General features: G+C 36.6%; 1 protein-coding gene across 50 annotated transcripts in view; it reads right to left on the bottom strand.

The window, feature by feature from the left end:
* RIMS1 (regulating synaptic membrane exocytosis 1) overlaps positions 1-14697 on the bottom strand; it is a 254173-nt gene that overhangs the window by 133134 nt on the left and 106342 nt on the right. For 17 of the 50 annotated variants that reach the window (XM_006168301.3, XM_027768187.1, XM_027768189.1 and 14 more), the window contains one exon: positions 8534-8605. The exons of 20 other annotated variants lie outside the window; for them this stretch is intronic. In XM_006168301.3, coding sequence (XP_006168363.1) covers positions 8534-8605 — 72 coding nt within the window. Of the gene's footprint in view, positions 1-928; positions 1112-8533; positions 8606-14697 lie in introns of all 50 variants that reach the window. 13 more of the 50 variants (XM_027768198.1, XM_027768199.1, XM_006168296.3 and 10 more) reach the window with 1 other exon arrangement.

Here is a 14697-nt window from a genome sequence, read left to right as displayed (position 1 = left end):
GGGCAGTGTCTATCACACATATAATGAATTCCTGACTTGAGCTGAATCTGATCCACTGTTTTTCATTAGCTTTCTATGAAGTGGTGCTTTCTGAGCAACATACTTCTTTCTGGTGGTGCAGATCCAAATAAATCTACTGAGTGAAAGTTTCACGTGCTCAGGAAGGTACAACAGAGACATCAAATATAGTCTCTGAATCTTGACAATTATCAATAGATTAGTTAAGAAAGGCTGTCACCTATATTGCTACCACTGAATTTATATATACTCTAGGACTATTTATAATTTGTAAGAATAATTCTAGCTGCAGATTTCTAGACATTACCATTGCCCTGTACTTTATTTTTAAATAGGAAAAACTGTGGCAGATATTTAAAATAACCTTGGACACGTGCTCTGAAAGACATGGTGCAAAGACTGAAATCAGAAATGAGAATTTAGGAAGCATGCATATACATTTCCACTGCTCAGGATTAAGCTAATCTCCATCTACTGACCCTTAAACTTTTTTTTTTTTAACCTAAAGAACTTTAAAATATTCTAAGACTTTACTGAACACAAATTAGTAGCTATTTTTAAAATTCCTCTTATGCCACTGAAGTAAATACATTTATCTAGATAATTTATTATAAATAATTTCACATAATTAAAAAATTATATATGAATATGCCACGAACAGATGAAAGGACATAAAACAGCCAGATTTATTTCTCAATGATGTCTAATTGGCAGGAACTGTAGAATACCACCAGCACAGTGAAGATAGATGCAAGTAAGAGATGTGGGAGAAAGGTTTAAGTATCACAAAGAAAGGATTAAAAATTACGGTGTCATAATGAGTGAAAGCTTCAGGTGCTCAGGAAGGCACAACACCACACCAACACCTGGAGGCAGGACATGAATGCTGGGCAAGACACTGAATAGCGACCTTGTCAGAAGCGGAGAAGGCGGCGCCGACCCTCCGGGGGCAAGGTGGTGCATAGAACACAGTGTTCTGACACTAGAGTGCTCACTCGACCTTGAGCGAGTGGGATGTTTTCCCCTAATGACTGGCTGATCAGTCGCTCTTGGGGCTGCATGTCCCCTTCTAGAAAGACATGGTGGGAGAACCCTAAAACATTAGGGCCAAAAAAGATCTTCAGTCAGCAGGCACATATTAACTTTGATACCAACACATTTGTCCAAGGAAAACCTGATTATTCTTACAAGACAGTGATTTTAAAGAACCAGAAGAAAACTCATTACGCAATAACTGAAACAGAATTCAAATCAAATTGACATCTTAGTATCAAAAATATAAATGTCATGAGGTTTTAAAAGGTCTATCTACGTTGTTCTGATGGAATAAACTTCTCATAAGTTCCAGAATAGCAGAGACTTTTTTTTTTTAACAGAGTTCAATCTCCAGTGCCTATACCACAACTACACAGGGAGCAAGAACTCAGTGACATGATGATTGGTTGACTGAATACAATTAAATGATGAATACAGGGATACTTCAAGTATTTGACTTCAAAAAGAAACAATATACTGTATAACTCTGTGTTTTCATAATGTTCACAATTTCATTCTGCAATAAGCAAGTTTATGTCAAACAGATAATGAAAGAATGACTTTGAGATGAATCTAAGCCAACCAAAAAATTAAAGTCATATAATAACATGGAGAATGATTCATTATGCATACAATTGATTAAGGGCAAATGGCTGATACGAAAATAAAAACATGTTCTCAGCCGTAACAATGTCTAGAAAGTCATGTGTCCATATGTTGACACTTATCGTAACATGGAGTTCAAAAATGTTATAAAGCCAATTTGTGAATTAAAAATTAAAGTTAATGTTTATATATATATGTGTGTATACATACATACATATATATGTGTATATGTGTGATATATATATATATATATATATATATATATATATATATATTTAAACAGATACATGCTATTGCCCTTTGGATCATTTTCAATATATATATATATTTTAAATAAAATTATGATTAAAATACCCAATATTTCTTTTGATAGAAATAACATAGAGCCCTTTTAAAGTGATGTTATGAATTCACTGATAAAGCAATTCGATGGATGTATTGATCACAAAAAAATACGGTGATCATCTTGATCACAAAAAGTACATTCATGAGTGCTTTATTCAACTTATATTCAGACTGACAATTTTTCATTTCAGTAAAATGATCTTCAAAGCTATAGTAATTTTGATTCAGAGTTTCATCTCCAATTTGGAATAACAAAAAGGGGAAAAAGTGAGCTTGTAGAGAACAAAAAAAAAGACAGTGCTGGTCTTTAACAAAGGTGCGATTCATCTTCTTAGAGATGTATTAATGCTTTTTTGGACTCTTATTCTGACCCTGAAACCTGAACTGTCTTCAAAATTTCTAAATTAAAATAAGTAAGTGACAGTACTCTACATTTATTAAAACTGCTCATTCATTCTGAATTGACTTTTCATAACTCAGCTGTATAATTTAATTCCTATGGGATCGATTTCATGATCAATTCCTTCCCAATAATAGAAGAATGAGTTTTATCTGTTACTCTTTATAAGCCAGCATCATTAAAATAGATTTCAAGCAATCTTTGTTCAAAATATACTTTGTAAATGTGGCTTAAAAATTAAATCAGTTTTCACCCTAGTGCAGAGAAATTTCATGGATATTGAAATTTCACCAAATTCTTGCTTCATTTCCTAATGTAATTCATAAGTACTGAAGTCAAAGAGACACTTGGATGTGACTTAAAATGTGAATAATTTAGGGGACCTTTATATGGCACCACACAAAATGGCAAAAGTATAAAAAGCAATTTCAGAGCAAATAAAATGGCTTCCTGGTAAATATTGTCTAGCTCCAAGATATGTGACTGAGTGTTCTCTCTCTCTCGTCATGAGGTTGCAAACTCCCTGGGGTGTTTGAAGTTAATTGTCTAGCACACGATCTATTTCTTTTAGACATGAGTTAAAAGACCCTCAATAACAAAATGGTTCCTGCCACCAGCCAACCTGTACGAAGCATGAAAGCACAGAGAAGCACAGAAAACCGCTCTGCTGGGGGAAGAGAGAGGAGTGTGGTAGCAAAGTTGAGTTATAGGAATGGAAACTGGGAAGAGGCAAAGTACAGAACTTGAAGAGAGAAATGCAAGGTTTTGCAGAAGAGAAATAATGGAACCAAGTAGAGCCTGTTTTAGGCAACAGGAAAGGAGAAATAACCAGGAAATGTTGAGGTTACAGGGGTGTAAAGTTGAGAGACTAGTGTACTGAGTTAATCTTTTCAATGAAATGGGATGTACTAAGAATGTAAGGATATAAAAAGAGAAAATATTTAAAACAACCGTGTTAAAGAATGGAACAGGGAATGAGTGACAGATAAGTAAAATAATAGTAATAGCTATTCTTTTTTTTTTCTTGTTGTAGAGAGATTTTTGCATAAGGTGCATGTGCTCATTGGAGAGGAAGAGAGACAGAAATTGAGAAATCATCCCCTCCCTCAGGGGGATGGCCATGCTACAATCCCTTCTCCTCCATTCTCCTCTTCGGAATTTGGGCACACAGGCACACATACCCAGCATGAGTTTTAAGCCACCAGGTCTGGGACTTGAACCACAGCTGACTGTGTGGGAGACCAGCAACATAAACGTTAGGTCATCTGCTGGTCCCAGTAACAGCTATTCCTTAATGAGCATTAACACACGGCTGTCTATACATGCCACGCTCTGAATGTACATGTGCATGCATACATATAAGTATATGTTATGTGTATATGTGTGAGGCACTTCAAAAAGATCATCGAGGAAAGCAATTAAAGTACAAGTTTATGGGGGCCAGATGGTTGGTACAGTGGTAAAATGTAATGCTCTATGAGGCTAACCCACAAGGAGGTTTCTGAGTTTGCATCCAGAAACTTCCTTGAACATGTACATAACCATGATTTGGGGCTGGCTAAAGCTTGAGGTGGGTCACAGTATCCATTGAGGTTACTGTCTGTGTTTTGCTCTCTCTCATGGATGAAATTAACAAACTTTAATAAAATACTAGTTTATTTTGACACAAAACCATTTTTGAAATCCACACATAGGTTTTTCATAATGCATGTTTTCCATGAATTTTTTGAAGGTCCCTGGTATGTATACATATGTATGTATAGATCGATCTATTTTTATGTATTTGCACAGCCTGAGAAGTATTATTATTACTATTTTCTAGAAAGTTAGAGTGACTTGCATAAAGACAAAAAACTAAAAATGTCATAGAGGTAGGATCCACACACATCTATTGAGCTTCAGTGGTTCTCTACCCTATCCAGTAAAATAGTAGGTAGTCGTGAAAGTCATAATGTAGTTTTCTACATATTTCTATGCAAAAATATGTCATCAGTTTCCCAACAACCCAATATTTCTTTCCTTTTCTTTTTTCTTTCTTTTTTTTTTTTGGAGAGGTTTTTGCTATAGGGCACATGCACTCGCCAAAAAGACAGACAGAGAGATAGAAAGCGAGAAATCACCCCCCAAGGGGGATGGCCATGCCACAATCCCTTCTCCTCCATTCTCCTCTCGGAATCTTGGGCACTCATGCACATGCGCCCGGCCTCAGTTTAAGCCACCAGGTCCGGGACTCACAGTGGTCAACTACATGGGAGTTCAGCGACATAGCCACTATGCTAACTGCTGGTCCCGCAATAGTATTTATTTCTATGTGATGAGATGAAGTATAAAAATTTCATATCACAAGATATACTTTTAGTCTTGTAATTCAAAACAAATATATATTCAGCTATCAAATTATTTGGCAGAACTTAATAGAATTGTGTTCAGAGAGTTTTTGGAGTCAAAATATAAGGAAAGTGGTATTTAATGATATCTTTTAAATTTTTAAAGTAAAAAAAACTAAAGAATTTTATTTCAAATAAAAGTATGCATAGCTCTAGTTCATCAACTACAAATGTGTACCTAAGTGTTTACCAGTGGGTCCTATCCATTCCTACTCTCTTCATAAAAAAAAATAAATAAAATAAAAAAAAAAACTAGTGTTTTGACTTGGACTTAAGTAAAACAGGTTTCTCACCACCACTTAGGTCCTTAGTGAGACATTTCTCACGCTGCAAGTGGACTTGCAGTGAAGCTTTTTACTAAAGTCTATGAAAGGAGTTCTGGGGTTTTGTCAGTGACCAGCTAAAAGACAGCAAAGTATGTGGAATTTCAGGTCCAGTCTGCAGAAAGGTGCTTCCTGTGATGGCCCCTTCTAGGCCTGCTCAGGACCTTTCCATTTGCAACAGAAAACAAAAACTGCATATTTGGGCAATTCTAAATAGTGGTTAAAACAAAGCTTCCTCAGTGAAAATGCCGAGTGTAGGGTTCACAAGAACAGTCCCTAAAATGAAACGCAGAAATGATGTATCAGTTCTCATAGCTGAATTCACATGAAGATCATGATGTTTGTCTTACTAATGAGCTTCCCCCCAAAATATGAAGTGCATTTAAATAGGTAGGCACAGAAGTTGGCAATCAGTTTTGCCTTGATCTGCAGTCGGTCACCATAACTTTCACATGTTCCTACAAGGCTATTATTCCTCATGAGAACAAGTTGACTGATGGCAAAAGAGTCCTTTATCATTATAGTCATTACACAGTAAATGCTGCCAGAGGCCAGTGTTGTGTGTTGTGCGGTGTGACTCCTGCGGGAGGTTCAATGACAATGGTCAAGAATCAGTGTCCAAAGCACTCGGACTATGGCCTTGGTTCACTTGTAGCTAGATGTTAAAACTAAAAGTATTTCCCAAAGATATGAGAGCTAGTCTAACTTAGAAAATCCAGGTCAAATATTCTTTATTAAGTAGATACTCGACAATTCACTCAAAAACAAGATATGTAATTTATACTCCAATAAAATCAATGAAGAGCTTTCATTAAAATCAAACAAATCTAAACATCTTAATGGTCAGAGTTTTTCTGCAATGGGACTTTAAAATGTTTGTGGAAAAATGGAATTAAAGTATAAATTTACTTTGGTGAAAATAAAATTTTAAATCCGTATATAGGTTTTTTTATAATAGGGATTTTCCATACACTTTTTGAAGACCCACCCCACCCCTAATATTGTGTAACCTACATGTATAGACAAGGGTAGTATGAAACTGGTCCTTAAGCAGTAAACATTTAAGATATAAATCCTATCAAATCTGTTCTATCCTTATGGGAAAGAGGGAGGACTCATGTTTATTCACACACTACTTTCAGAGTTGCAGAGGGTAAAATACCATTCACGTGGAGTTAAGCACCTTCGGCTGACTCTGGAATCATCGAACGTTTTATAAAACAGCACCCTATGGTCAAAAATACTTCTTCACTGATATTGTCTAAACACATAACTGGTCATAGTAGTCACTCAACTAGTGTTTATTAAAGTTGCCTCAAGGGAATACAAACAACACAACTTGAAGGAAAAATTTTAATCTAGCCAAAATAACTGGGACTGTGCTTGTGCATTACGTGTAAGAATGATGGTTGAAGACTGAAAACTTGTCTAAAAAATTCAAGTCATGAAAAAAAAAAAGGAATTCAAGTCATTTACAATGACAGTAAATGAACTCAGCTGAGTTGAGAATAACATGAAAAAAGAAACAACTGATACTGTTTCATTATAGGCTATCTATTGGCTAAAATCTCTGTGCTTCAACTCTTTCCTCTAAGTTCAATTTCTTTTTCTACTTAACACTTTTATGAGTTTCTGGGATCCTGCTTTGTAGCTCCAGTCCACATGTTAGGAATAAATTTCATTTCTTTTTTTTTTCTTTTAATATAATTTTTTTCCTGCCATAGTGTACATGCACTCGCTGGAGAGAGAGATACACAGTGAGAAGGAAAGTGAAAAATCACTCCCTGGGGGGACGACCATGCTGAAATCCCACCTCCTTCATTCTCCTCTTGGGATTTTGGGCATGAACGCACACACGCCCAGCGTTATTTTCAAGTGCTGATCCAGGACTCAAACTGCTGTCAGTCATACGGGTAGTCCAGTGCCTTAACCATTGTGCCACCTGGTGGCTCCTCATTTCCCTTCTGCCCTCATCCCTTGACATGTCTCATACTCAATGATTTTTCAGATCTCAATTTAGTGGTGATATCCTCTAGAAAACGGTTCTTTCTTGCTGCCACTATTCTGTTCTTTAAACTTCCAACATAGCTTGGCATGTGCGTGTCAACTGAACAAATCACTGAGTTGTGACATTCTATCTCAACCAAGCCTACTGCGATAACCAGGCTGCTGCCCTGCGTCTACCCTGGTTCCTTTCTATCTATATTTCAAAAAGTCGTCAAAGTGATCTACAATTTTGGGACTCAAAACTGATCATCTGCCTCCCATGATTAATATACAACCACAGCTCATAGAAAATAAAGACACTGAAATTCTTTAGCAGGTCGCTCACTTGGTACTGTTACATTATGCGTTTAATTTCTCAAGAATTCTCTAATTTTATTTTTAACCTTCTTTCCAAGCAACTGAATCCTATTTGTCATTCCAAAATTAATAGAAATGTACCAATTCTAGAAGACATTTCAAGTCTCAGTGTTTCCTCTCATGCTCCCTTTCATGGACTACTCCTCGCATATACTTTTATCTATTTGGATTTATCTTTAACAACAACCATGACACCAGAATCTGCTCATTCATTTATATCAGCAGCCTCACACATCACACATGCTGTCAATAATTATGCAATAAATAAATAGTTACAAACAAAAGATCAGCAATTGTTTGTCATTCTTCCAGTAACTCCACATATATTTTTGCTATTAAAATATAACTAGAATCTTAGATAATGCATATGCAGAGAAAAGAAGCTTTTTATAGATGGTATTTTCACATAAATAACACACACTTAAAATATTTACATATTGTAGGTGCTACATTCACTGGTACCATTTAAAACTATCTCAGAAACAAACTCTTACTACCCTAATATGTATATGGGAATGAGTGTGAATTTAACCTTTGTTAGATATCAGAAAGTTCATAGAGACATACATGAAACTTTTTGTAAACTAAGATTTAAGGGCCGCCTTCACATGACATTTCTCTTATTTCTTCAATGAGACCATTCCCATAGGATTTGTGTACACGATGCCTTTACACATCACGATCTGTATTTTTTTTTTTTTTTGGAGAGATTTTCACTGTAGGGTGCGTGTGCTCGCCAGACAGACAGAGAGAGACATAGAGACAGAAAGCGAGAAATCACCCCCCAGGGGGGATGGTCACGCCGCAATCCCTTCTCCTCCATTCTCCTCTCGGGATCTTGGGCACGCACGCACACGTGCCCGGCGTGAGTTTTAAGCCACCGGGTCCGGGACACGAACCGCAGTCGACTACGTGGGAGTCCAGCGACATAGCCATTACGCTAACTGCTGGTTCCCACAATCTGTGTTTAAGAACTGACTGTGCAGTGAGAGTCCGGGCGCCCTTGAGCGGACCAGAGAATGAGATAGGGCAGCACAGCACAACACCCAGCCTACCTTTCTGCATCGGGGGCAGTGCCTTTCCTAGTCTGTTTTTGGATGCTAGATCTTTCAGACTTTCTGGAGTGCCTGTGGAATGAAATGTTAAAGAAACACAAAATATATGATGAATAAAACTACATTAATTTCATACAATGATAAAAGCAATATATATGAGCAATGGCAACAATCTTAGCTAAATGGTTTGTCACCCAATACTTTTCCAAATTAAAAAAAAAAAATTAAAGTCTGAATTGGTGTTATATGGAAGATACTAGTTGTCCAACGGGAGGCATGAGAAGCTGGCATTTCATTTGTCTGGGTACATTTGTCCACAGTGGTGATGGAACATGGACCTCTGCTGGACAACTCTGCCTCCTCCAATGAGTAAACCAAATCAGTGGTGAAATGGAAGATGACAGATGTGATGACGGTAACGGTATAGGTGCGAAAAGATCGCCAAGGGGTAACGAACGCGCTTGTGCATGTTGAAACTTGGTGCTATAAAGGTTTTGCTGTTTATTCTGCCCATTCCATTAGGAAAATGCCAAAGTGAAAGATGTATGACATAAGTGAAAGTGTTTACCAACTAGTAAAATTATTTTTAAATGACCATAAAGATGCTTTTGTAGCATTTTAAAAAGCTAATCGTGTCCCCAAATAAAAAATTAATTAAGCCTTCGACTTGCTCTGCTTTCCAAAAGTATATACGTGGACTGAACATCTGCAATGTTAAAAGCATTTTATAATGGAAAGAATGTGAATATACAGCACTTACTACCCCAGGTTATATGCACATATTTTAACTAAAATGTGTGAACTACTATACATTTGAAATAAATAATATAAAACATTGTGGTATAAAGAAACTCATAAAAATCTGGAGAAACCATAACAATGTGTATTTTCATATTGCTTATGGATTCGCTACAATTTATGCTTACTTATCTTTCCTGATATAGCTTTCTTCCAATGATGTTGAGATAAATGTCTCTCTTTACTTATTAATATCAGAATTTTTGTTTGTTTTCTGAGGTTTCTGCAATAGGGCATGTGTGCTCACCAGAGAGACAGAGAGAAAATGAGAGAGAGGAAAGGAAAGTGAGAAATTACCCCCTCAGGGGGATGGCCAAACGGGATTTTGGGCACACGAACACACACCTACACACACACACACGTGTGCCTGGTGTGATTTTCAAGCCACTGGGTCCAGAATTCAAACCAAGGTGAACCATATGGGAATCCAGTGCCTTAACCAATGCCACCTGCTGGCCCCTATATCAGATGCTAATTAATTTTTTTTTGGAGAGATTTTTGCTATAGGGTACGTGCGCTCACCAGACAGACAGAGACAGACAGAGAGACAGAAAGTGAGAAATCACCCCCCAGGGGGGATGACCACGCCATAATCCCTTCTTTTCCGTTCTCCTCTTGGGATCTTGGGCACGCACGCACATGCGCCCGGCGTGCGTTTTAAGGGACGCGAACTGCGGTTGACTACATGGGAGTTCGGCAACATAGCCATTACTCTAACTGCTGGTCCTCAGATGCTAATTAACTTTTAAGTATAGGCCAAGTTGTCCTAAGCACTAGAAACTCCTGTCAAAGCATCAAGTCTGTCTTCACAAAGTGCAGAGACTTCTGAGGATGCTCATCTCTCCTCATCTCCTCTGCTTGGCCAGAAACTGAGTTCACACTAGCTTACCCCTACAACTCATGATTTCTGTGCTGTGTTCTCTATCCTCTTGTTATCTTCTCATCTCAGTTCTGAGATGAGAAAAGGGAGGACAAACAGGAGAAAGACATCTCTGACCATGTCCCTTTACTAGCTGGAAAAGAGAGTATCAATATACTCAAGGGTAACTCCATACCAGGTACTGAAGGAGGTATGGATTTAACGTCCACTTCCATTCAGGAACGTGCTCTCTCTCTCCGTTACAGGTAAGAAAACAGATGAAGGCCACTCAGAAAGTAGCAAAGTTGGGATTAGAATATAGGTCTGTCTGGCTCCTAAGGTGTTTCTGTCACAGACTGTCCAGAAGAGTGGAAGAGATACATTCTGACATGAGGTATCTGGCTGCATCCTTGTTTAAGAGGAAGAGACTGTGAAAGCTCGTACAGGCCTGAGACAGAGAGCTGACTCTCTAACATTAAAGTTCTCCTTCACTTTATTATCCCTAAAGTGGGCAGGGGATAAAGGGAGAGAAGGAGAGTACAGAATTTCACAGCAGATGCTTCAAATCAATGTGAGATGGTAGGTATGGTTGTTGGGAAAGGAAGCTTACTCCTGAAGCAGAGAAAGGAAGGCACAAGAATAGCAAGAAGAAAGTAAAGGGGACAAAAAGAGAGAGAGAGAAGAAATAGGTATGCAGGCCCTGGGGCCAAAATAAAAAGTGGTACTGTAAATGACTCGAACATGCAAGCTTGGCTCCAACAGTGCTCAGGACAATCCCTGGGAGAACACACGTTCTTTTCTCATCTTCTTCAGCACGGGTAGAGCAGATGAAGGCACAGTTTCAGAAAAACCCATGACATTTATTGTCATTAAGGGTTTTCACTGGGCCGTTTACTTATTCAAGAAAAACTTGTTGAGCACGCATATGTATTGGGCACTCTTCTAGGTGGAGTAAGTCTGTGAACAACCCTGACAGATCTCTGCCTTCAAGGAATTTACGCTAGTGGAAGACCAAAATTAAATACCTAAAGAATTTCAAAGTACATTACATAGCATGGAAGAGGGCAATGAATGCTAACAACCACGAAAGGGAAGGCAGGGCAAAGAGGGCCAGAGCACGGGAGCGATGAGGGGTATTGAGGGACAGGTGCTGACTGCAGTTTTAAACAGGATGTTCAAGGAAGGACTCACTGCAATGGTGGCAAAGACTTCTTCAGGTGAAGGATTTGTTCATCTATGTATCTAGGGACAGAGTATCTCAGGAAAAGAGAACAGCAAGTGCACAGGGTGTCTGGTATATTCAAGGAAGAGTAAAGAGGCCAGCACAGCAGGAGCTGGGAGCGAAGAGTCAGAGGAGAAGCTGGGGAAGCAGGGAGAGGAACCGTGTCGAATCTGGTAGGCCTTTGTACCAATTTGCTACCTACACACAGGAAAGAGTAACAGCCATCTTCTAAACTTGCCTGTTTTTCTTCCTATTTCTAGCAATTTCTATGAACCTTTCTAAACACAACCGAGATTTTACTTTTTCTGTGAAACTTTCCAATTCTTCTTCCTCTCCTCATCTCTTAACCTGAATGGATTCATACCCCTACCACTGATCATCACAGTAATACATGAGGATGTTGCCAACAAAGACATGGATATTAAACATTTCACTAAGAGTGTTCTCTGTGCTTTATCACTTTATCTGCATGGTTTCATCTAATCTTGACAATCCAAACAGGTAGGCACTACTCTTTCAATCTTTCTAAGAATTAGGAGATGGTGATTGAAAGAGGTTAAATAATTTCCTCTAGATCACATCGTCATTAAATGTCAAGCCAAGATGTCAATTGGCAGTCTACAATTTCAAAAGCATTTCTGGCATAAATGACATTGGAATAAAGTGATTGAAACATGGACTTTAATAGTTAGACTGTGTTTAATACCAGCTATGTTTCAGACAAACTTAAGAGAATTTGCCCAAGTTACCTCACTTCTAAACTGTCGAAAATACCACTACCCCACTACAGGTTTGTAAATTTTAAATATTTCAGTATAACTGATTTTATATGTTATTATTTGTAATATTTCCAAATATTATGAAACCAGAATTTGTAAGAGTTTTAGCGTTACTTAGAACTAGCAAGTATAGGCAATATAAAAGTATCGTTTTAACCATATATATTACTTAGAACTAGCAAGTATAGGCAATATAAAATTATCATTTTAACCATATATGTTTCATAAAGACAAAGACTCTCACTCATCTGTAAGAATAAAAAACTTAGGGCCAGTGCTCCATACCTGGATGATAAATATTCATGCAGAGGTTCAAAATCTAAACACTTTTCTTTTCAACACTCTTGTTAAGGAAAACCTTTTTTTCTCTTCAAATAGCCCTGACACTTATTTTTACCAAAGATTCTTCTAGAGATTTCTAAAAAGGATATGTATTTATAAGTTGTATAAACACTTAAAAGAATCTACAAATTGAGTTAAAATAGTACACACTTATTTGTAATAATTTAGTGAACCAAGAAAGAAAAATAAATTTCTAATGATTTTCTTACTTTAAATCTTAAGTTATAGCTATCAATATACTGTATATTTTAACACACATATTTCTTGGATTAATAAGAGGCTTGAGATACATAAAATAGAAGAAGTTTCTTTCTTACTAATATATGGTTTTAACATGCTTTTTGTTTTATCAAAGATTTGCCTTTTTATTGTTGATTAAGAATGTTGGGACCAGCAGTTGGTGTAATGGCTGTGTTGCTGGACTCCCATGTAGCCGACTACAGTTTGAGTCCCAGGCCTGGTGGCTGAGAAATGTTGCCTGCATTAATGATTTAAAGACAGATCCTTCTGGCAAGTACACAATTAATGAGCCTGGATTACTCAATAGCACTGCCCTTTCTTTGTTAAACTATTCATGAACCCTTGGATGACTGGCTGCAGGTTCAGGGTAAACTTAAAAAAAAAAAAAAAAAAAAAAAGTTTCTTTGGTTTAAAAATGCAAGAGTCAAAAAGTCCAAGTTTTCTCCTTTATTAACAACTTAATAGCTGTATGATTTTGGTCTCATGCTTCTTCCTTCACAGGGTATTGCTGAAATTCTTTAAAAAGTACAAAGGTACATTAAAAAGTAAGGTATAGCCATTATTATAGTAGTAAATCAAACAAAATAATATAAATTGGACGATGGTCCTAAATAAATCTATGTTCTTTCGAAGTTCTAGTTTTCATTATTATTTCCTCTCTTTCTAATAACTTGTGAAAATATGCAGATTAAAAAGAGATACATCTATTAAAATCTATTTATGTGCTACTTTTCATTCCTCCTAATACTAATTTTAGTTCTAGAAATTCTCTGAAAACATTGGCTAAATAAATTTTTTTAACATATTATAATTCCTAGAAAAGGATAAAGTGAATGTTAATAACAGTAATGTTATTTAAGAATCATTTATAAGAAAATGAAAACACAATGTTTAATTTGGCAAAAATGTAACAAAAATATACCACATTATGTTTTCATTGAATTAGAACACAAGAGATGGGGCTTAGTGCCAGCAGTGGAGTGTGTGGAGAAGAGGGACCTAAGGAAGGACATTTGGAGGAGGGATACGGAGAGAGAGCATTGATGGGATGGGGAGGTGTGGTGTTATTGGTGGGAGATATTCTGATCAACTGGACTGGGGAGAAATGTTCACATGTTGAAATGTTCACTTTGTAAGCTAAATAATATGATTGAATGTATATAAAAAATTAAAATAAAAAAATGGAAAAAAAGAGAAAAAAAAAAGATGTAAGACCATATCTGGTATATACATGCCTGCTGACTACTCACATAGCTTATACTGTCTGAATGTAAAATGCACTCTCCAGGATCTTATTTACTCACAAGTTTGGGAAAAATTATATATGAATAGCACTGGTCTAAGTAAGGAATGTTCATACGCAGCCAAGATGTATGCATGCAGTTAAGACACGTTTACCCTCCTGCATTATTACTGATACTTATGTATATGACTGTAGCTGTTTTAGTACATGGGTAAAGTTAATTCATTCAAATAAGCAACATTTTTGAAAAGCTCACTTAAAATGTATTACAAAGCAAAAAGAAATAAGTAATAAACTGAATTTATAACTGGTTCTGCACTAACTGCATATATATGACAACTGCCATAAATTTTGGAAATGAAGTACCTGATTTGTTTATTCCAGAAATATTTTTGACAAAGAAAAAAAAATTAATTCACTTTATACGAAAAGGAACTGTTTAATACCCTTGGTCAAAAATTCTCACAGAGAAGTACCTAGTACTAAACAACAGGTATGAAAAAATATACAAGTTTGGTTATTTACAAAAAAAAAATTAAAGCTAGTTTAGCATAACAACTGAAATCAATCTTAAAGTGGGATGCTTTATATATTTAATGTAATGTTCTGGAAAACAGGGTAATTTTATAGAATATTTTTAGCATTTGACTCATATACCAATTGTACCCTTAAAAAATATAC

Source organism: Tupaia chinensis, unplaced genomic scaffold, assembly GCF_000334495.1.
Source record: "Tupaia chinensis unplaced genomic scaffold, TupChi_1.0 Scaffold145685_1, whole genome shotgun sequence".
Taxonomy (NCBI): Eukaryota; Metazoa; Chordata; class Mammalia; order Scandentia; family Tupaiidae; genus Tupaia; species Tupaia belangeri.
The sequence above is the reverse complement of the archived record's forward strand: the minus strand, read 5'-3'. Positions and strand labels throughout refer to the sequence as shown.